The 22,586-nt window shown below is 43.4% G+C and overlaps 1 protein-coding gene across 23 annotated transcripts in view; it reads right to left on the bottom strand.

The window, feature by feature from the left end:
• Positions 1–22,586, bottom strand: part of ADGRL3 (adhesion G protein-coupled receptor L3) — a 508,023-nt gene that overhangs the window by 93,670 nt on the left and 391,767 nt on the right. For all 23 annotated transcript variants that reach the window (XM_027700313.1, XM_027700317.1, XM_027700297.1 and 20 more), the window contains 3 exons: positions 11,886–12,191; positions 9,778–9,881; positions 99–284 (listed from right to left, as the gene is read on the bottom strand). In XM_027700313.1, coding sequence (XP_027556114.1) covers positions 99–284; positions 9,778–9,881; positions 11,886–12,191 — 596 coding nt within the window. The remainder of the gene's footprint in view (positions 1–98; positions 285–9,777; positions 9,882–11,885; positions 12,192–22,586) is intronic.

The raw sequence follows: 22,586 nt of genomic DNA, 5'->3' as shown, positions 1-22,586 counted from the left end.
GAATGTTTCTGTCTCTGTTTATATTCGTGCATAGAAGCGTTCATTTAACCTTCACATCAGCCTCACTCCTGTCCCCTCCTGAGCCCCTTTGTTTCTACCTTATTTAAGCTGCGTGCAGCACTGTCCTTCCCGCCCGGAGTCAGGTTCCGGAGCTGCACGTCGAGCAAGTTCACCAGCTGGACCATGGCAGACACGGAGTACGCGATGTCACCGGCGTACAGGTGGTTTTTGGTGTGCTCCGCGAGCTCCCGGGCAATGTTGGCAGCCATCTCCCCCGACTTCATCTGCAATGGAGAAAACAGAGGAGAAGGTTGTCCCCAGCTGTGTCATGTTACTCCAGTCCCTTCCAATCCCACAGTGTTAAGCAAGTTAACTCCCCTCAAGAAGAAGAAAAAGAAAAGAGATGAAGAAGAGTAGAAGAAAAGGAGAATAGAAGAATTTCCCAAAAAGTAAACCACAGCAAGGGTCTTCATCTTTTTACCACAAATAGTGTTTTGAGTATGGTTCTAAACGTATTTTTTCCAGCTATAGTCAACCACGTTGGCTTCAACAATTTCTTCTCAAGGGGCACTGTTTTCCATGGGATGCCCATGCTAAGGAAGACTTTAATTAGCTTGTCCCATTGCCTTACCTATGCCACTTGAAAAAAAATAAACCATGTAAATAGTCTCTCCTGTCAAGGAAGAGCAGTTTCTAATTTCAGAAGGTTACCTGATGATAAGTGATGATTTTTGTTACAACTTCTGCACAAAAAAGTTCCTTGTGAAAGGAACAAAAATAGGTGACATAACCCAGATCAACCAGAGAATAAAGTTCACAGTTCCCATCTTATGGATTTAATAATCAGGTGCTAATTTATCACTCAGTGTTTGCAGGAGGGATGCTCCTTACCACACAGGCCACATCATCTATAATGGGGCTAGTGACTCTCAGCACATATGAAAGCATACTAACTCAGGACCAAAAGGCTTAAGGTTTCAAGCAGGGGCCCACTGGAAGGAAAATCCAGCAGACTGTTCAGTTGAATCTTCTATTGAAAGACTTTTATCATGTAGTTGAGTCACAAAACTCACAAATCACCTGCAGTGAAATTCACTGTGTAATTATTTGCAAAACTCTCACTTTTTCCCCTGTGGCTTTTCCCTCTTTCTTGCTGTGTTTTGTTCTCCCTATCTGGTACCCCTTTTCTATGCCATGGGGATTTAGGACAGGGCAGTTGGTCCCATCTCCTTTTTATGAGAAGCCCACTACAAAAATACTATTGTAAGTAGTATATATATGCCAGTGATAAGGACAAATTACACAGGATGGCACTTTAACAAAGCTCCCACTTCTCTGTCAGGCTCAATGACCAACTCTGCTGGGCTCTTCATATGAAATTCCAATTGTTTTATCTTCCAAGAGCTAAAAATCAGATATTTCTCTTGTCCCCTCAATTTCTGGTGCTTATTATAAAAGCAAGATTCTAGGGAAAGATTATAGGCTGAGCTTCTACCTCTCTGTAAATCAATTAGCTGAGTTATAAATGAATAACTTACTTTTATCAATTTGACAGCAACAGCCCATCTGATCTAATGAAATCTAACTGAATATGTTCATATGCTCGTCCTCAGAGAATTAAAGCATATGATGATATAGAGAAGATAAATAAAGGAGATAATATGTTGTTCTTCCCATTAGAGCAGTGATAACATATATTCAAAAACTAAATTATTTCTTCCTCGTTGCACAAAAGGCTAATGCCATAGAAACCAGATCCTATTCTTACAGCTGCCTGCTCTCCTAAGCAGCTGAAGAAAGCCACACATCAGCACAGAGGCTGAATTTTGACCTCTTCTGTTGGCTCTCAGAACTTTAAAGAATGACTGCATCAAATCCCTTTACATAAAGAAATCAATTTCAACATTTTCCTGCAGTTCATTGCTGGAGCTTAGCGTGTATCATGACACATTGTGTTCCTGTAAGCTTTGCAGAAAACTGCAGGAATTCAAGACTTTTTTTACAGATATATCAGAAAAGAAAATCCCAATACGTGATGCTCACATTTTCACTTGGACCACAAACCTATGCAAACTGGCACGCTCAGAGAAAATTGCTCAGGTGCTACAAAGACAAACACAAGGGTTTTCTTTCCCTGCAGGCTGCTGTTGTTCCTATCTGTCTGCTAACATAGTGTGGGTTGGTCACCAATAAACCCTTTTCCTTTTCTCTTGTACTGACCCGAAAAACTGCAAAGCTGAGGAATTCTAGTGTGGCCAAATAAACAACACAAAAATAGGTAACAATTGAAGAAATGCCCCAGAAAAAGGCAGACTAAAGCTCGAAATCTGTGAACTCCTGGGATATAGAAGTATTTACCCAAACTTTTTCACATGCCCAGGTGTCCTGGAAACACAGAGATGTGCCATTCCCTTGGGACAATCTTTTTGGTTGACAGGTAATGACGCCACTTCCTAGCACTGACAACTCCAAACCTATACATTGTCATACAGAAAATGCAGGTACAAGTCACTACAGCAGTGCTAAGGCACTCGTCCATTCTGGCTGCGTGCATGAGGGGGCGTCCAAAATGATGGCTGTGTGACATGCTAATGCTAATGTCTCCAATTCTTTTAGAGCATTTTCCACTGAAACTGAAGTGCAATCCTGTCAAACTCAACTTCTACTATCAGTCCCAAATGTTGGCTGAATATTCCAGGGCTAAGATATCTATCTGGTCCCTTATAACAGGATTGAGACCCTTTTTTTGGTTAATTCTACATAATGCTCAGCAAAGCTTACTGCTACCCAAGAGGATGCATTGCTAACTTACTTCCTTTCTATAAAGCACTTCTCCACATCCACTTCATTATTGCTGCATGGAAAACACAAGTTACTTCTTCCAAAACATGTAATACCCTTTAACCCAAACACTAACATAGTTATATAGGAACACAGGAACAACCCTTAAGAGGTTCTTCAGGGGTCAGGCTGTAATTGAGAGGCAAGCAAGAGGCAGGGAAAAAATGTGCAAGTAACTGACCTTTCTACTGGGAGGCTCAAGAAAAAAAAAAGGAATTAAAAATAACGTATCTCTTTATGATTTGAGACAATTTTTTAAAACTTTCTATCTTGATTATGAAAAAAACCAACTTAAAAACCAAAAAGGATTCTGGGATAAAAGAAAACATTCTGTTCAAAGCAAACTGGGTTTCTGGGTTTTTTTGGCTGATATTTTTCCTTTTACAAACTGATTAAATCTAGTCTTAGAGTGCTAATTTGAAGGTGAGAAAAAATGTTTCTCAATAATGAATAATATTTAATGAAGAAAAATAATGTTTCTCAATAATGCCAACACACAAAACATAGTTTTATAGCTTTGCCAAAAAAATCGTTCCCCTCTTCTATTTGGACATAATGGCAGGATTCAGGCCAGATTTACAAATGATCACTGGCACACCTGAGATCCCTCTGTGCAACACTATGCTAATATTTCCAAGTTTGTATCATTATCTTGCACCATCTTATGACTGAAAAGACTGTGAAATAATATTTGTCGGAGAGGGCATACATTCCTGCCTGTTTCACATATGTCAATCAACAGAAGCAGGGAGTTTTGCCTGGAAAGACCAACAAAGACCCTCCCACAGCAGTGCTCACTGTTTCAGCCCCACCTTTCTCAGAGGGAACTGACTGCAGAAGAGGACAGTAGAAAAAAAATGAGAGAAATTGCAAAAAAATAGCTATTTAGGGAAGAAAATTTGGAAGAAATAAGAAAGATACTGGGAAGGGACTGAATGTGTTAAAGCACCAGTAGTCATAAAAGCAAAAATATTTTCCTGCAGCCCAAGGCTGACTGATATCAAAAAAGAAAAAGATGATAAGAAAGACTGAACTAGGATTTTTAAGAACAGTGACATACAGATGGACTGGTCAGCTGGAAAGACCATGAAGTTCATGCTGTTTTCTGGAGGGACAAACAGCTGACAGGTTTCATCAGGCAACATTAGTCAGGTAGCAAGGCTATAACATGGGCTGTGAGCTAACTTTTGACACTGCGAAGACTTCATGGCCTTTTTCTTTCCCTAGCAGAAATTTCAACATACATGTATGCATTCATAGAAGAGAGTTAGAGCATATATGTCATCCTTTTCTCTTTTTTTTGAATCACAGAATTTATTAGGTTGGAAAATACCTCTGAGATTATCAAGTCCCACCTATGAGCAAACACCACCATGTCAACTAGACCATGGCACCAAGTGCCACACCCAGTCTCTCCATAAATACCTCCAGGGACGGTCCTGGACCGTCTTCCTGGGCAGTCCATTCCAATGTCTAATTACCCTTTCCATGAAGAATTTTCTCCTAATGTCCAACGTAAACCTCCCCTGGCACAGCCTGAGACTCTGTCCTCTTGTCTATCCTGTTGATGGTTGCCTGGGAGAAGAGGCTGACCCCTACCTGGCTACAATCTCCTTTCAGGTAATTGTAGAGAGTTGTAGAGAGTGGTAAGTCTCCCCTCGAGCCTCCTTTTCTCCAGGCTAAACAACTCCAGCTCCTTCAGCTGCTCCTCATAAGATTTGTGCTCCAGACCCTTCACCAGCTTCATTGCTGTTCTCTGGACTTGCTCCAGCACCTCAATGTCTTTCTTTCTGAGTACCGAGGGACAATCACTGCTCTGGCCCTGCAGGCCAGGATGCCAATGGCCTTCTTAGCCACCTGGACACGCTGCTGACTCATGTTCAGCTGCTGTCAACCAGCACCCCCAGGTCCTTTTCCACTGAGCTGCTTTCCAACCACTCTGCCACCAGCCTGTAGCACTGCATAGAGTTATTGTAGCTGAAGTGCAGGACCTGGCACTTGGTCTTGTTGAACCTCATACCACTGGTCTCAGCCCATCTATCTATCTAGCCTGTCTACACCCCTCTGCAGAGCCTTCCTATTCTCCAGCAGATCGGCACTCCCACCATGTGAACAACCCATTCCATTCAACTTTCCTTTTTTCTTTTATTGGATATAACTAACTAATTAAACACAGGTTATCCAACAGAGAGTTGGATCACTGCTCTCCATATAATACAGCAGAGCTAGGAACATTGAAAAAGTGGTTTTGAAACTACAGTATTCAAACAACTTAAACTGCATTTTATGACCCTTTAATAACACATCAGCCGTGGCACCTGGTCCATCCTGTCCATGATGACACTCTGAAAACAGACTGTCAAAAGCAACTTGGACGAAGGATTTCATCATGGTGTCATGAGGACTGCAACTTCACCCTCAGGCCTGGACACTACACAAAACCTCACTTCCTCTGCAATGCATGCCCAAGCAGATCTACAATACCTGAGGAAGGTACTATGAACCCTAATGTTCATCTGCTCTTTGTGAGGACATGATCTAGGCCACTCAGGAGGATATGTATGTGTTCGCCTAATCTAAAGCATGTGCTTTAGATTTACAGATTGCATCTTTGTGTGCGTTTCCTGAAGGACACAAAAGCTACAGAAAAGCTTTCTGTTGTGCTACAAAAGAGGCCTCCTCCCTTTCAGTGGCTTGAAGCTGAGCATAGTGGTGCCTGTCCTCCCAGGCAGCACCCAAAACTGAAAGCTGCAGCAAGGAAGAGATATTTTCAGGCAAGTCACAGGCTGCGCTAAGGATGGTGCTGATGAAAGCAAGAGGTAAAACAAACAGGCTGAGACTGAATGTGTGACCCCATGATCAGGATGATCCAATGTATCCAAAGCTGACCTTTTTGCTTCCTGTTACTGTATGACTCCAGAAATAACCTAGGTAGCAGTGCATAATTCAATTGCACTGGCAAGTTTATTCTCCTGCTACGTTACGAGGGCACAGTAGGCACCAACAATAAAGTTAAAGTAAATGTCAGGAGGCCAATGAATTGCTGAAGCGAACATTTGTTCTGATCTTCCATCAAGCACAATAACTCTAATGGAAGCTAAGAAATGGCTGTAAAACCTAATACCGTGATGCAAGCAGGCGAACACCAGTCTGAGTACAGCAGGAGAAAGAAAGAAGTAAATAATAATCCTTCCTTCACTACAGAGATATGAAAGCAAACACAGAATTTCCCTACCATCTTTTCTGGCTGAAATCCCTCCAGGGGACCCATCACCCTTCTTCCTGAGCGGGGTGGAAGTTTAGAACCAGCAGGTGACAGAAGCAGAGATTATTGGGAGACAAAGCAGATTAGGAATGAAGACACTCTGAGCAGGTATGAACCCTGGTTGCAAAAAAAGTATTTCTACCCATTTTGTCCGCTGTGCTGCAGCTGCAGATGCCGTGGGATGAGTGGCCCAGCGAGGACCCAGGAGAGCTAGGGACGCAGGGGAGCTGAGCTGCAGGGTGTGAGCACCTTTGTCCTTGTGGCACAGCTGGCTTACTGCTTCCTCTATCTGCCCCTATAGCAGCAAGAAGAAAAGCTGGCTTGGCTTAGAGGAGGAAGGCTCCTTTTTCGTCTTTAGAGAGGTGATGGAGCAAATCTGCAAGCCCGCAGAAGGGAAGTATCCCATCCACAGCAGGGATGTGAGAAACAAGTTCTTGATTTATGGATAAATCAGTCTCCATCTCTTAAGTGCAGCGATGATTTTCTAGTCTCTTGCTTGGGCAGGGAAACCAAGCAGCTATTGGTTATTTCGGAATTAATTTAAAACTGTGTTTACTCTAAGGATCCTACTGAATCTTAAAGGGAGGACATCCCCATGAGCCGAAAGATGAACTGGTGGGGAATAAGACTGGCCTGGTTGAACAGAGAGCTCTGACTGGAATGAAAGGAAAAAAGGAGAGCTTATGACTTCTGGAAAAAGGGGCAGGTAACTAAGGAGGACTACAAGGATGTCATGAGGTTATACAGGGAGAAAATTAGCAGGACCAAAGCTCAACTAGAACTCTGTATGTCTACTGCCACAAAAGACAATAAAAATGTTTCTCTAAATACACTTACAACAAAAGGATGGCTAAGGAGAATCTCCATCCTTTATTGGATACGAGGGCAAACATAGTGACAAAGGACGAGGAATAGGCTGCCCAGGGAAGTAGTAGAGTCACCAGCCCTGAAGGGATTTAAAAGACATGTAGATGTGGCACTTAGGGACATGGATTAATGGTGGACATGGCAGCGCTGGGTGAATGGTTGGACTCAATGAACTTAGAGGTCTTTTCCAACCAAAATGATTCAATGAATGCAAATCCCAACATAAACCCCTAGGCAAGCCAGGCAGGGCTTTCCCCTCAAAAGTCACTCCTGGAAAGTCTTGATATTTTGTAACAACTCTCCATAGACAATGGGTCACATAACCCAAGATCCCAGTGAATTTCCACTCAGGCAAAAAGAGATCCAGGGTAATTTGGTAAGATTCCCAAATATCAATTGGTGGAAGGTTTCCAAAGCTGAACATAACTAAGTTCCTTCAGGAAAGAAAAAACAAAATCAAGTCCCAGTTGTAACCTGCTGGGCATTTCTGAAAACCTGGCTGTTCAATTTTAGCCTGCTATGAAAGCGTGTAACAAATTAAATGGGGCTCATTTGTTACGCAAATGATAGCTAGAGTTTCAAATAAAATAAGCCTAACCCTGATGAAGATTTCATCAGTGCAGGCTATTATTTCCCTCTGCTAATGGCTTACGGCCTAGCCATCTTCACCGAGCAGCAAGAGGTCTCCCAGCTGCCTGGGTGAATTATGGCTGGAGTAAGTAATATTAACCCCTCCAGGATAAGTACATAGGTCATAAAACAAGAGCTGCACAGCTGCTAATGCCAGCAAAGGCAGTCTTTATTAATCAGCTTGCTGGGCATATGGCAGGAGAGATGCCCACCCTCCTGTGCGGGACAGAAGAACTACGGGCTTTGGAAGTGCTGCACCACATCACAGCAGTCCGATGTTACTGACGTCTTCCCTGCCTTTGGGGAGGGACGGGTATAAACACAAATGAAGCGAGATAGTGATGATCAGGGACAGGGAGCAGTGGTTCTTTGGGAGTGCAGTGTTATCACTAGTAGGGTTCCCCAGGGCTCCATCTGAGGCCCTGTGCTCTTCAACACCTTCATAAACGACTTGAACACAGGACTGGAAGGGATACTGAGCAAGTCTGCAGATGACACAAAACTCAGAGGAGCTGTTGACTCCCTTGAAGAAAGGAAGGCCCTGCAGAGAGACCTCAACAAATTAGAAGACTGGGTAATAACCAACCATATGAAGTTCAACAAGGGGAAGTGCCGGATTGTGCACCTGGGATGTACATACAGACTGGGCAATGAGATGCTGGAAAGCAGTGCCTTGGAAAGGGACCTGGGGGCCCTGGGTTAAATGTGAGTCAGCAGTGCCCTGGCAGCCAGGAGGGCCAATTGTGTCCTGGGGGGCATCAGGCACAACATCACCAGCCGGTTGAGGGAGGGAATTGTCCCGCTCTGCTCTGCATTGGTGCAGCCTCACCTTGAATATTGTGTGCAGTTTTGGGCACTGCAATATAGGAAAGACATAAAGCTGTTGGAGAGTGTCCAAAGGAAGGCAACAAAGATGGTGAAGGGCCTTGAGGGAAAGCTGTATGAGGAGCAGCTCCAGTTCTGTTTAGCCTGGAGAAGAGGAGATTGAGGGGAGACCTCACTGCAGTCTGCAACTTCCTCATAAGAGAAAGGGGAGGGGCAGGCACTTATCTTTTCTCTGAGGTGACCAGTGACAGGACCCAAGGGAATAGCCTGAAGTTCTGTCAGGGGAGGTTTAGGTTGGATATTAGAAAAAGGTTCTTCACACAGGGGGTGGCTGGGCACTGGACCCCAGGAAAGTGGTCACAGCACCAAGGCTGACAGAGTTCAAGAAGCATTTGGACAATACTCTCGGGCACATGGTGTGATTCTTGGGGATGCTGTGCAGGGCCAGGAGTTGGACTTGATGATCCTTGTGATCCTTTCCAGCTCAGCATATTCTGTGATTCTGTTGCTATCGTGCAGCAGCACAGCTAACTTGCAACGCTGGGACTTGCTTGCTCTGGCTAAAGGAGTGAATAAATCCCCACAAATTGCTATAATAAAGATTCAGCCCACAGACTCTACGACGTAAACACACATCTGGTCTCTGTTTGTAATGAAATCAGCTGAAAGCACCACTGTGCATTAATAACAAAAACGCTCAACATATTGCTACCAAATAAGCTCTGCTTGTCTTGAACTTCCATTGTCACATGTTAATGCACTTTTAACACTGATAAATGATGAAGTGCTAGAAAACATTCATCAAGGGACTTAAGAGTCAAGAGATATGCATTACTGTGGCATTGTTTTCTATTCCATCAGTTCTGTTATAATTTGGGCAGAAGTTAAAAACAGAAAGTCAGAGGCACAACGCAAACATTTCACATTGAGCTTGCCTTTCTTTGGTAAGGATTTCTTAACTAGAGGGTTTATCCTGTGCTTGCGTGACATGAAAAATTCCTGGAGGATGCGTGAAAGGGAGTTTCCTTTTGCAACAAGTCAGTATTTTCCATATGTCCACCCACCTCCTCCTCCCTTTTTCTCCTTTTCTTGCCACAAGCAAGAAATGCCATTCACCCTAGTTTAATTCCACTCTCCAGCTCCTCTCCTTTGCCTTCCCTTACCCTGTTTGCCTTAATTTCCATAAGACAATCATAGTCTTGCTTTCTCCTTGCAATTCCTGGCTACTATGCACAGCTCATGCTTTATGTGTGACCATTGGTTCCCTTCGGTTCCTCGTGTGAAAAAAGCAGGGAGCTGAGGAAGGTCACTCTAGACTCAGAGTCGTCAACACATGGGAAGGGTTTTACCTTTTGAGTAATGTGGTTGATCCAGGGTGAAGAGCAGTTGCTAAGATCAGGTCCTTGGGGTTCCCAGATACCATCTGGCGCAAGACATCGGAAAGTTGCAACCCCTGTAATAGGAAAGTCGTTGTGTTCAATGTTATTGGTTACATTTTGCCCCTGGCACACCATGCCACAGGCTTCATTTCACAGTGACATACACCTCATGCAAAACCTGGGAGCTTATTAGTGCTCGGGTCCTCAGTAGGACACTTCTGAGTCATCTCAGTGTCCTAGCCTCCCATCATCTTGATGCTTAGGGGCTCTAAGACATAAAAGACCCAGGAGGTAATGCAGGAATACTATTTCCAATTTGCCAAACAGAAACTACAGAGAAAGGACTTTGCCTTAGGCCAGGCAGGAAAGCTGCCAGGTACTAAGAAATCAAAACTAGATCTCAAACACTGAGCCAGCACCTTGAGTGCTCTGCCCCACCACTGGTGAATCGGGATCAGACCCCGTGCCTCCACTTCCTTGATGCTTTCTGAAGATTTTATGGCTTTGAATCATCATTGCACCATTTGGGTGGATACACACACAAGTTTGAAAGCTGTGAATGCCAAGATGTAATGTTGGGCTTTACTGTCAACCCCCAAGTGTCAAGAGGGACTTGAGAGGAAAGAGCTGTTTGGAAAGAGCTGCCCAATCCCTGCTGCAAAAGACAGCAAAGTGCCTCAGGCCCTTTCAGACAAAGAGAAATGCATCTGAAATGGTGCAGTTAAAGATCGTTAAAAAGCAAGAAAAACTTTCTGCCCCCAGAGAATTGAACTCTTCAGCAGACGCATGAAATACAGGCTGGTCTGACAGTAGCTCCAATTAAAACCAGTGAGAGTTTGCTCATGCCTTCAAAGAGAGTTGGAAGAGACCCATTGCTAATATTCCACAGCTTTTAACAAGTTGCATGAAGCACAGAAATTAGAGATGGGAAAGGTTTATGGCCATCCCCTATCAATAAGTTGGACTATTTTATTTTCCTTAGCTATTTTCATCCAATCCTTAGCTCTTGTGCTTAGGAAAGGGCATCCTGCATCCAGCCTTCACCTTCACAGCTTTGGTTCAGAATATCCTTTCCCCTCTCTGGGAACTACATGATACTTTTTGCATTAATTTTACCAAGTAGGGCTGGGAAAGACAGCAAAAATGTTCTTTACCTATTCTCACCACTGATGCCTTTCCATGCCCCTCATACTTTAACAGGTATTTTATCAGTCTGTCCTCAAAAGTGAGTCAGTATTCATATACACAGGTGTGAATGGCTCTCTAGGAGTGGAGAATTAACAGAGATTCTTCTCTGCAAGCCAGATCGCCTCAGCCCTTATTTTCAGGCAACTTCCTCCACTTTAAGATTTCTCCTTTGCAAGCAATTTTTGGGGCTGGACACCAAGACTAGTGTGAAAAACAAATATTTTTAGAAAACTGCATTTGTTAAAACACAGAGAACTGAACCATACGCCAAAACCCATTCTTCATTTGATTGTGTTTTAAATTGAAGAGAAAGTTTCCAAAAGTAACGTTTTTCAAGAAAACAATTGGGGGAAGAGTAGAAGAAAAGGGGCAAAATCCAACAAGCAATAAATCATTTTGAAAGATTTGGCTTTGTTTCTCTGCTGCTTTCCCAGCTGATCACACTGGATGCTGGCTGCATTTTGAAAAATCACTCACACTGGTTCAGGAGCTCCAAAACACAAGTTTTGTTGATCTCCTCCCCCATCCCCTCTCTGCCCCAAAACAAACAAAATATTAGCCATCATCAGTCAGTGAGTCCAGGGGCTACAAATACAGGCAAAACCAGGATAACAGGTGCATCATACATAACAGAGGATTTTACAGCACATCAAGTGCAACCCCACAGGGTCTTTAGTACTTGTACTCTCATTGGCCAGATGCTAAAGATCCTGCAATACGTGCTCAGCATCTTGAGGCTTCATCCCCAGCCAGCTGCTTGCCAAAGCTGACCAAGGCAACGCAGACCTGACAGAAGGCATCAGCATGCTCCACAGGTGAAAGCTGCACGCTCACAACGTGCCATGGGCAAGTGGAGACAGCTTGCTGTGCCCTCCCACCCCTCGACTCACCTATTGAGCCCATGGGACACGGCTGCTTCGCCACCTGGCCCTGCCGAGTCCGAGACCACATGATGTCGCGGGCTTCCATGGGGTCGCAGCTCTCCGCACCGGCGGGCGGCAGCTGGGAGGAGGCGGGCGGGAGGTGTGTGGTCATCTCGTCGGGGACGTCGGCCATGGGCGATGGTGTGCTGGTGCTCCTGTTCCTCCTGCCAGAAGCCGAGGTGGTGGTAGGGCGGCCGGTGGTGCTGGTGGCCATCCGTGGTGTGGTGCTGGCAGTGGTGCTCCCCGGGCCCAGAGCCCCCGAAGTCGATACTCCTGAAACAAAGGCAGAGCTGGTTAAAGAGAGGAAGGAAAAAGGACTCAAGCCTACATCCTGAGGATGTCCCCTCCAATGACTCCAGTGGCCTGCAGAGTGCAGTTGGAGCTACAGCAAAGGCAAGGCTTGCTGTACAGCCACCTTTCACAGAGAAGCTGGAACAAACAGTGAGAGAAGCACACAGGAGGCTAATGACCACTGGAGCACAACTGATTTTCCAAGAGCACTAGCCTCTGATGAAAATAAAGCAGTGCTTTATGCCCTCACCATTTTTCTTCCTGGCATTTTAATGTAAAAATCTTATTTTCCATCTTTCAGGGAACACCTAGCACAGAAGTGCTTTTAATTTTTTAGTGTTGCTGAAGACCCAGCTGGTTTGGACAGAAAAACATTTTCCATGGTGTAATAAAAAAAAACCAAAACAAACAAACCACACCACAAATCCATCCCCAAAACCAGCAGTGAACACAAGGTTGTTCTCTGGAGCAAGTCATTAATTGTCTCTGAGGTTCATGCCTTGCTGCTTCATCCCAAGAGCAGCACCTGGCCCCTCAAGCTGCAGGCCATGTGACACATGCAAAGGTGCACATCAGCCCAGCCAAATCCTCAAGAGTGTAATGCTCAATGGGCTAATTCACTGAAAACCTGCAATGAGCAGTCAAGCAGCAAGAAGTGGGGAGCCTGCTTTAGAAGTGCATTAACCCATTGTACATCCTGCAACAGCCACGCCAAGTACTGTGTGCGGGGAATATTGAGGGATTCCCACCTTATAATTACCTTATTTAGCCTCCTATTGAGACCAAGGTGCTTGCACAGACTGGAGCTTCATATGGATTTCTTTATGGCTTGAACTGAAACATCAGGTGGGGAAACTGAAGCAGGTGGCCTCCAAGTGCTCCCCCATCACCCCTGTCATGCCATGCCACATACAGCTTGTGAAGAAGCCTGCTTCTCCCGTCTCCTTTGCCCCTCTCTAAGCACCCTTCTGCTTCTCCCAACCTAACACTTTTACTCCAGTTAAACATCAGATATTCACACGCCCCCTCAGTCCCTGCCTAGGGAAACACTGGGGCTGACTGGGAAATGCAGGTAAGGAAGCCATATCAATAGGCTTGTCTGATACAATTCTCACTTTAATTCCCAGGCCATAACACCTCACTGCCATCCCACCTCCTCCAGCATCCAAAAAGCCTTCAGTCACTGTTGCTCCATGCCCAGCAACAGCAATCAGAGTTTCTACACTAAAGACACCCACGTGTGAAGTCCAGCTTAGCCAAAAATTAATATTAAATGTAACGATTGCCCTGTCACCCCAAGGAGCACCCTCTTAACTATCCTACTGTGTGAGCAGGTTCAGCCTGCAAGCTCCTAAAAGGCTGTCCTCTTTTCTAGGTCCTTTGAAAGTCCCATGCTCACTACTTGAGCAATATTAGATAATAATGTGTAATGGAGTGCATTCAAGTCAACCTATTTCAAGCATAGAGAGGCCTGCATTTGTTGTAAAATAGGAGATTTTCCATTCTGAAAGTTTTTTTCTGTTACTTAAGTAATTTAAGCCCATGGTGCTCTGAGCAACTCTCCTGCCACAGAATATTCAATAATACGGTAGTTGAAGCACATACTTGCTCCGGTTTTATGTAATTTTACTCCAAGTCTGAGACACCCTCTCCTTAAACGCTAAAACTCAGCATCATCATAAACATAATTTTCTGAGGGATAAGTATTTTCCAAGACAATGTTCAGCTTTAAAATCCCAGCTCTACCGTGCCTTGGAAAACAGGATTATCTTTTCCCCCAGCCTTGAAAAAGGCGAGCAGCAGCAAAATGGGTACTAAATCACCTGAGCACCAGGACACTAATCTGAAAACAGGTCTCCTAACCCCAGTGATCAGATTTTCCAGCTTTCTCCTGCCACCTCCCTTTCACTATGAGCCCTGAGTTTAAACAAACTCCGAAAAATACAATGTGCAGTCCTGCAGACCTTGACAGATTTCATCTAAATTTTGCTCAAAGCTGCATTAGATCACAAAATGATGATTTCATCTGACATTACTGGAAGGATTAAAATTTGTTGAGAATTTCAGCAAATTTCTGCTTTTACTACAGCAGGTCTTGCCACGAGTACATGTTTTATTTCTTCATAATATAGACCAGCCTGGTAGATAGCAACCTGAAGAATTTTTCCCATTTACTCATGCAATAAGAAGTTATTTTCCTTTTGCAAAATTAAGCACGCCATGCACTACAGACACAGAGGCAGTGAGTAGATATAGTGGATGCAGTTTCAAAGCCAAAACTAGCAAATCCCATTTAAAATAATTCTACAGTCATTTGTGAGCATATAGAAACATATACTAAGCACCCAGGAGCTCGCCTTGATCCACACGCAGGAGAGCTGCATTTTTGAGCCTAGTTTTCATTGAAAATCATTGAATATCCCACAGTGTGCTGTTATTGGAATAACTCTGGCAAGTTTACTGTAGCAGTTAGGCACAAGGGATTTAATGGCATTTTCCTCCATCCATAAAAAATTGAGCTGTTTTATCTTCCATAAAACCCTTAGCACCAGTGTAAAAATCTCTTTGAGGGCTTGTTCTTCCAACTTTTTTCTTGTTCCACTGTTTTTAAAAATAAACACATCTACCATCTACATAGGACACGTTATAAAAGAGCTGCCTCAAAGTGGCCTCATGGAGTGAGACGGATGGGATATCACCGAACTGAGTTCAAAGGTTTGATTACCCAATAAGTCAATTTGGTAATGAGCTCCAGCAATCATGATCACCATGCTAACACCATCTAGTTTCACTGGCCCCAGGCAGCAGCACTTGCCAGTTTTGCTCACAGAACCCTGTGCTTCCATATGAAGTTAATTGGTAAGAAGTAAAAGAACAGGAGATCAGGATCATTTACATACAAATGATTCTCAAATCCAAGCAAAACCACGAAGAGACTGCAACCTGTGCAAAATTACCTAAATCCTACATCACAGAACAGAGATCAAACCTCCAGATTAACTCAGGCTGCCAATAAACTGTGAATCTTTAACTCGGGGGAAAGCAGCATTGCAGCACTGCTTTGAGAGAAAGATTCTTCAGATAATGCTTCACAATACAATTCTTACTCCAAGACAAGCACCTTTAAAAATCATCAACACTACTATAACCAGAAACGTTGATTATTTTACTTTTACTGCTTGTTTTTACCACGCCTCACCATATCAAGACTTTAAAGGCAGCTTTTGGGTAAGACTCAGTTTCTACTCCTTTCAAATCCAAGACTTTGCAGACTTCGATTCCACAAACCACTGCGCTGGGACAGGAATTTTCAGTGCTCCCAAGAAAGCGAATTAGGGCTGTGGAAACATTTCTTTCCCAGAAACACCCCAAAGTGATACTTCACTTTTTTTCTTCCCTGCTCTCTTTAGAAAGCTGGCACTAACAGTGGAAGACTAAATTTTGCCACCGTTCAGATTAGAGCTGCAGCCATAAAAAAAACCAAACCCAAAACATTTCCAGTGTCCACAAGGGAGTAATTGCAACTCCCAGAGGAGCCTCTCTCTACTTAGGGCACACTGACTAGCAAGAAAATAAAAATTTTGGGGTTTTTTTTCCTTCTTTCTTTTATTTCCCAACCTTTACATAGAGGTCATGCTGAATTTTGCATGGTGAAAAGACAATCATGGTAGGAATTTGCTCATGGGGAATAAAGTTAAATAAATAATGGATTATCTTTTTTCTTTTTTTTTCTTTTTCCTCCATTTCTGTTGGTTCCCCTTTCCTGCAAAAGTGACATGACAAGTGCACTACTGGCCTGAGACCAGTACTATGTATTTGCCATCAGGAAAATCCAGCACACGTGTCATCTTCTGCTCTGCTCACCTCTTCCTGGTGCTCCCAGACACGTGGGATTGCATTCCCAAATGACTTTGACTAGTCTTTTCCTATCACAAAAGCAGCTTTGATTGCAGGAAAGGCTATTTGCTACCTTTTCTATATTTTTTTTAATTTTGGCACCCAAGTATCCAGTGTATGACCTGGTGTACTCAATAACTGAAAATACTTTTTAAGAGATGTCATGCACTTTCTGTCCCATGAATGAAGATAACTGGGGGCCCCTCGAGCAGAAATGGCAGACAAAATTTCCTGGGTGAGGCTCACTGGCTTTTGCTAGGTAACAGATGACAGAAGACATCCGTCAAGCTCTGCCCCTGGGGTTGCAATCCAAAGGTTTGGCCTGACAGCTACGCGGTACAAGCCAGCACTCGCTCACTAACTGGGAGAAGAGGCTGCACTCCAAGTCTCACGCTCAAGGTCCAAGCAAACCACGATGACTTCACTCTCCAGCAAGTTTTGCGTTCCCGAGCCTGACACTCCCAGCAGACGTGGTGGGGCACGGGCAGCCAAGAGCCCCTGCCTGCGCTGCGCTGCACCTCTGCAACACTGGCCCAGCTGAGGCACAGCTAATCCAAGCAGTCCAACAGCAGCAATTCAAGTCCAGGCTGCGTGCACAATTATTTACACCTGCTGCTGCTGCACTAAGACAAACAGAGCATTGCAGGATTCTGAAAGGCTGCGAGAAGCACAAAACCTGAAGGTCCCTCCCTCCCTGCTCATTTCGCCCTTTTCATATTTGGCAACCACATCCTTTGCTTGCAGCATCCCTTTTATCATTTGTTCTTCTACTGAAAGATGGTGCAAGTTGTATTTACATAGCAAATAAGAAGGTTTAGGCATGCCTTGAAAGAAGCAGCACAAAAAACCACAAACCTAACGCAATTGGAGGATTATATCACAGCTGTTTTTCTCTTCCCTGTCACATAAATGCATCTCACGGGAATTAATTTTCTACAGGCATTTTCAAATGCATTTCAGAACATTTTCTGAAACTCACTAGAAAAAAAATAACTATTTAAAAGTAAATATATTCCCATTTTCTTTTGCCTTTTTGGATGTTTTTTCAAAGAACTCCAGGTAAGGCGACAGAAAAGAATGGCTGAACTTAAGAAGCACCCAGGGTGAGCCTTACGCACCATCAACCTAGTCACTGACACACCAGTGGCTTGCAAAGTTATACTGAGTCCATGCCATGAAAGACATCAACCTGCAAAACCTTCTCATGTTTAAAGTCTGCTGGAATACCAAAAGCCACATGCTGGTGCCACCCAGGAGCTGAGTATTCAACACGACACGTTATCTTCAAGAATGCAACTGCACATAGCCTTGCACCCTGAAAAAGTCACATGAAGTATGATACATGGGTCTTTTTTTTCCTCCCTCTTAACACAGGGTAAGAAGGGAAAGCAGAGGTGGAGGATGCTGCATCTGAGACAAGAAAGATCCATTCCCTTGTGGACTGCTGACAAATGAAGAAATCCAGGAGCTGGGGGCCAGTGAATTGACAAGGTGAGATTAGCCCCTAAATTATGTACAGCTCCTTCCACGTGTTTGAGAGATACTATGATTTATTTTTACTGCAGGCGAAGGCCAAGTCGGCCTCACATCAAACATCTGAACAGTTCTCCCCTGTGCTCACACATGCCATTATTTGGGGAAGCTGAGCCAAAATCATGCACGAACATAAGTTCACACACTGCTTTTGGAGAGACTGGGGTTTTGGTTTTTGTTGTCAGAGCTTTATTGACTGAGACTGACAAATGTCTGACAAAACCCACTGATGGGAAGATTAGATATGTGATGGCCCCAGAATATTCAACATGGCACATCATCTTCAAGAACGCAACTGTGCACAGCCCTGCACCCTGAAAAAGTCACATGAACTACGATACATGGATACATAGATCTCCTTTTTCCTCCCTCTTACCTAAGACAAGTTAAGAAGGAAAAGTGGAGGTGGAGGATGCTGCATCTGAGACAAGAAAGATCCATTCCCCTGTGGACTGTTGACAAATGGAGAAACGCTTTCTGGATTTTTATTTTCCTATCTCTTCTAGTAGGGAATCAGTTTTTGTGCCCAAGGCTACTCTGCCCACATATGACTTTATGCTGGGCTTGGGCAGATGCTGCAATTGATATGGACCATATGTTGAGTGCCTGTATTAGGGGGAAACCTACAGCTGTGGTCCAAGACATGGTGCAAACTCAGCTGTTTCAACGCACTTCAAGCTGGAATCACTTAACACACTGGGACTTTCCTCTGAATATCAGTTTGAGCATTTAACATAAACAACAAAGAATGAGAGCTGAAGTGTGCAAAATCATCGCAACAGGCTCAAGTTCACTCAGTCTGCCCCAGCTCGCCCTTTTTCACTGCACCATCACTCAGCAAGACAATACATTCAAAGCAGCCACCACATGCACCAATTTTCAACAGGCAAAAAATATGTCTACCAAAGCCCTTTTGACTCAAAACTCTACATTTCTGACAGTGACCAATGTTCATTACATGTGCTGGATTGCTACAGAAAGGTTGTTCTGTCAAAAATATTCTAGCTATTATTGCAAACTTCTAAGTTTTGCCTGAAAAAATAAGAACCCAAACAGCAACCTGACTGTATTTTTGTGAAATATCAACTTCTATGCTTCTGTGGGACTTTTGTGGGGGTGTGCGTGTGTCAGCGCTTAATAATTTTTCTGGCTCCAAACAGCTCTTAATGTCAGGTCCCCAATTTAGTTGTCAATTGAATAAAAGAAAATACTTCTTTATTTTCTTTTTTTTTCTCTCTGAACCCATTCTTCTCCAAGAAATTACTGGATCCTGCTTAAAATATGTAACTTCAGACAATGTTTTAACTGTTATTTTACAGCACATCGGCATATTTAACAATACCAGGGAATGAACAGGTACAGCACGGAAGCATCACCTGTTGTCTTCACCATGGTCCTCTTCTATCAGGGGAGAGTTCCTACAGTCATAGCTCTGGCTTCCTACCCAGGACCTCTGCCAAATCCACCTTTGTGAATCTCTTGTAACCTTTGGCAGCCATCCACTGAGGGCCTTGATGCCATATTGCTTGTCCAGACTTTGCAAATGATTCTGAATGTTCAGGCAGAAACTTGACCACACCATCGTGCACAAGACACAACAATTGAGCATTTTTTAAAACATCATGCTATAATGCTTTTAGAAATGCAGATGAACTATGCCCATAGGAGGCCTGGTAAACAGGAAAAGATTACAGAAGAGCTGATCTAATAGACAGTAGATCAGGATTTATTATAAATAGACTAATCTAATAGTTTTTAGAGTTCAGTTCAAGAGCTATTTTTAGGCAATCTAGCTTCAATTCACTCTAGTTCTCAAAAATGCTGTCAGATGTGGTCGCAGTTATTTTGAATTTCTGGACTTGAATGTATAAAATCTGATTTTTTTTTTTCAATCCACATGTGGTTTCACACAGGGGGGAAAAAAACATACTATCTCTTTTTAAGGACATACCAGCTGTATATTATTACTGAATGTATGGACTGAACTTCTAACCTCCAAAACAATCTCTGTCCCCTGGCATGATTCACATCCATCAGAGCCAGTGGTGCAGATCTTATGCACTGTCTTCCAACCAGAATCCTTCAAACTCTATTAAAGAGAAGCCTGGAAGGAATTCCCCAGTATCCCATTGTTAGAGAAATCACTTTTGATTTCAGTAACAGGTGCTGTCAGTTTTTCATTCAGACCATAATAGAGCGCAGACACGTGAGCACTACACTTACAGCCTCAAGAGATTTACTGGAGGATGGGATTGCCAGGTTTTTTGTGTTTTTTTTTATCTTCTAATTAATGAAACCATATATGTTCTATCCATGCAAGCTGAAACATACCTTTTAGTTTCTATGCAGAACAAGCACACGTGCAGCTGATAAGAAGTAAAACAAATTTTTCCCGTCTGTTTGGCATCGGATGTAGATTCATCTAGGATGTTTCCTGCCTTTTGCCTGTACTTCTGCATCTTTAATCAAACAACTTGCATGCACTCTGCAGAGGCAGTGCCAGATGGAGCCAGTCTCTCTCCAGCAGTTCTCCACCTCTGCATTTGCGAAAAATGGAACCAAGTGCAGGAGTCATAAAGTAACTCTTCACGCCCTAGCATTTTCTCATCTACCCAATCAACACGACAAATCCTTTCTAGAGCCAAAGGCAGTCAGCTTATACCACTATCTGAAACATTTCTTCAGTTGCAAGCTACAAACACAACTTTAATAAGAGAAAACTATCATCCTCAAATAGTCTCTGTTCATTTGTGTGTGTAATATCTCCAGTCTAGATGTTAGTCCGCAAGACGGCCAATTGCATTCGGATAAATGCCTTGGACTCTCTTAAACATATCATAATCTGCCTGTGAAATGGCTGGATAGTTGCTTTCCAATTTGTGAAATGGTTCAAATGCTGTAAATAAAAAAGAAATTGGACAGCTTTCAAAAGGACAGATTAGACTTTTCAATTCTCAGTAATTCGGTGCTTCCAAGCTACACTCCTGTGATCTCCATATTAATATTTAAAACCTGATTGTGTTATGCTGTTATTTTAAGGAAGAGGGCATAGTACAATCAAACCCAAGGAGACAATCCACTGGAACTACAAGAAATCATTTCCCTGGCCCTGCAGCACGTGTGTGTGCAAGAGGTGTTGGGGGAGAGGTGGCTGGAAAGCTGCCTGGCCCTACTTCCTCCTGTCCGGTTTGGCAGACTGAAATCACAGAGGCTGCTTTTTGCATTTACAGTTCATCTCCTTTTCCACCACATGCACTGTCCCTTAATCCCAGCTGCTCCGAGGCTCAGGATTTGAGGTGCCTTCCCCATTCATGTACTGGGCTTCCAAACTGGCCCCAATGCCCAGCGTCTTAAGAGCAAACATATGCCGTAGGTGGTCTGGTCAGCTGAAATCAAAGACAGGAAAAGCAGTAAACCATAAAATATTGAAGGTGGAGTTAGGATTGCTTATACCCTTCTTTCTCTAACCCATGTTAGGACTGACTTCATTAGCATGCAGGTCCTACTGCATTCCCAGACATGAACTGGAGACCTGACAGCAGGGCTTGCTGTCTATACAGTAGATGTTACATCCATACTTTGGAGCAACAGGAATTATAAACCTGCCAGCAAAAACTCACCTTTTGTCTTTCACCAGACCCATTTATTTTTGCCTCTTGATACACACTAGTTATTTCAAACCTGTTTCAAAATCACAAATTGTTCTGCAAAGCCACTAAAGTGCTTTCTCTCTACAGAGCACTTGCTCCACTCAGTCTCTGACTGCATTGGCTTCCACGTTACTTATTTATTCTATTTATTCTTGTTCCTACAAGAAAACCAGCCTGAACTATGAAAAGAACTGACCACTGAAACCACCAGAAATATGGAAATGCTGAGAAAGGCTGTCTTTTCTCATCCTTTGAGCACGCTCTAGTGCACCTTGGTGCGAATGTGCTGTCAAGATCCCTCCTGAAAATCAGAGGGCAGGCACAGCTTCAACCCCTTGGCCACATCTTATTTTGAAGCTCAGAGACTAGCTCAACCCTCTCCCCAAACTTGCCAGCAGCGGTTTGCATTCTGCAGATGGAAGGGAGGGAGGGAAGAAACAATCCTATGCCAAATAAAAAAAATATTTAATGTAAAACAAACCTAGGAAGCTGACAAAACTCCACTGTAAGAATATCAATATTCAGCTACTTTCAGATATAAAGCAGTTTCCCTGAAAAAAAACATAAAATGCTGCTCAGCTCCCTTTCAAAACTCTTTATTACTTATGTAGAAACATCAATATTTTGTAAAGCTCAATTCTAATAGCTGTGTTCATGTTGGCTCAGGGATCTGCCTAAACAATGCTTTAACTACAGGACTGGCGTCTAAATCTGTTTTATAGATATCTGACATTCTGTAGAGGGCTTTAACAATGAGAGTGCCATTAATATTACGAATAACACATTTACTTCAGCAAAGCAGATTTACAAAAAATAAACAAATACAGGGTGTTTTAAGGTGAAATGAACTGGTTAGCACTTTCAAGGATGTTCCATTTCCATAACAGACTTTAGTACTTACGGACACAGGCAACTCAGTCCACTGTCAAGTCCACACTGATGTCCTAACAAGCCTGGCATGCAAGAAGCCCTCACCCGTGGCCCAGAGGCTATTTTTTTTTGAGGGAGGGCCCTGGGCTGCTGGTAGCAATGTTGAATATTCATTCATATGCCTCAGCATCTCAAAGATCTCCAGCCTGAAGGCTCCAGGGCTGAAGGCATTGCCATGGCCAGTCATCTCAGCTGAAAAGTCACAGCAGAAACCTAAGAAGCAGGAACAAACCACCTCCAAAAATCAGAAAGGAAAGTTTTAACTAACCTGTTTGGCTCTGCACCACTAAAGGCTACCAGCTTCAGCCGAGATATAGTCGCAAACTCTTACCCAAGGGGTTGATGACAATACAACACTGATTTGTAG

The sequence above is a fragment of the Neopelma chrysocephalum genome, unplaced genomic scaffold, assembly GCF_003984885.1.
Source record: "Neopelma chrysocephalum unplaced genomic scaffold, ASM398488v2 Primary Assembly neopelma1_146, whole genome shotgun sequence".
Lineage (NCBI taxonomy): Eukaryota > Metazoa > Chordata > Aves > Passeriformes > Pipridae > Neopelma > Neopelma chrysocephalum.
This window is presented reverse-complemented; position numbering and strand designations above follow the sequence as displayed.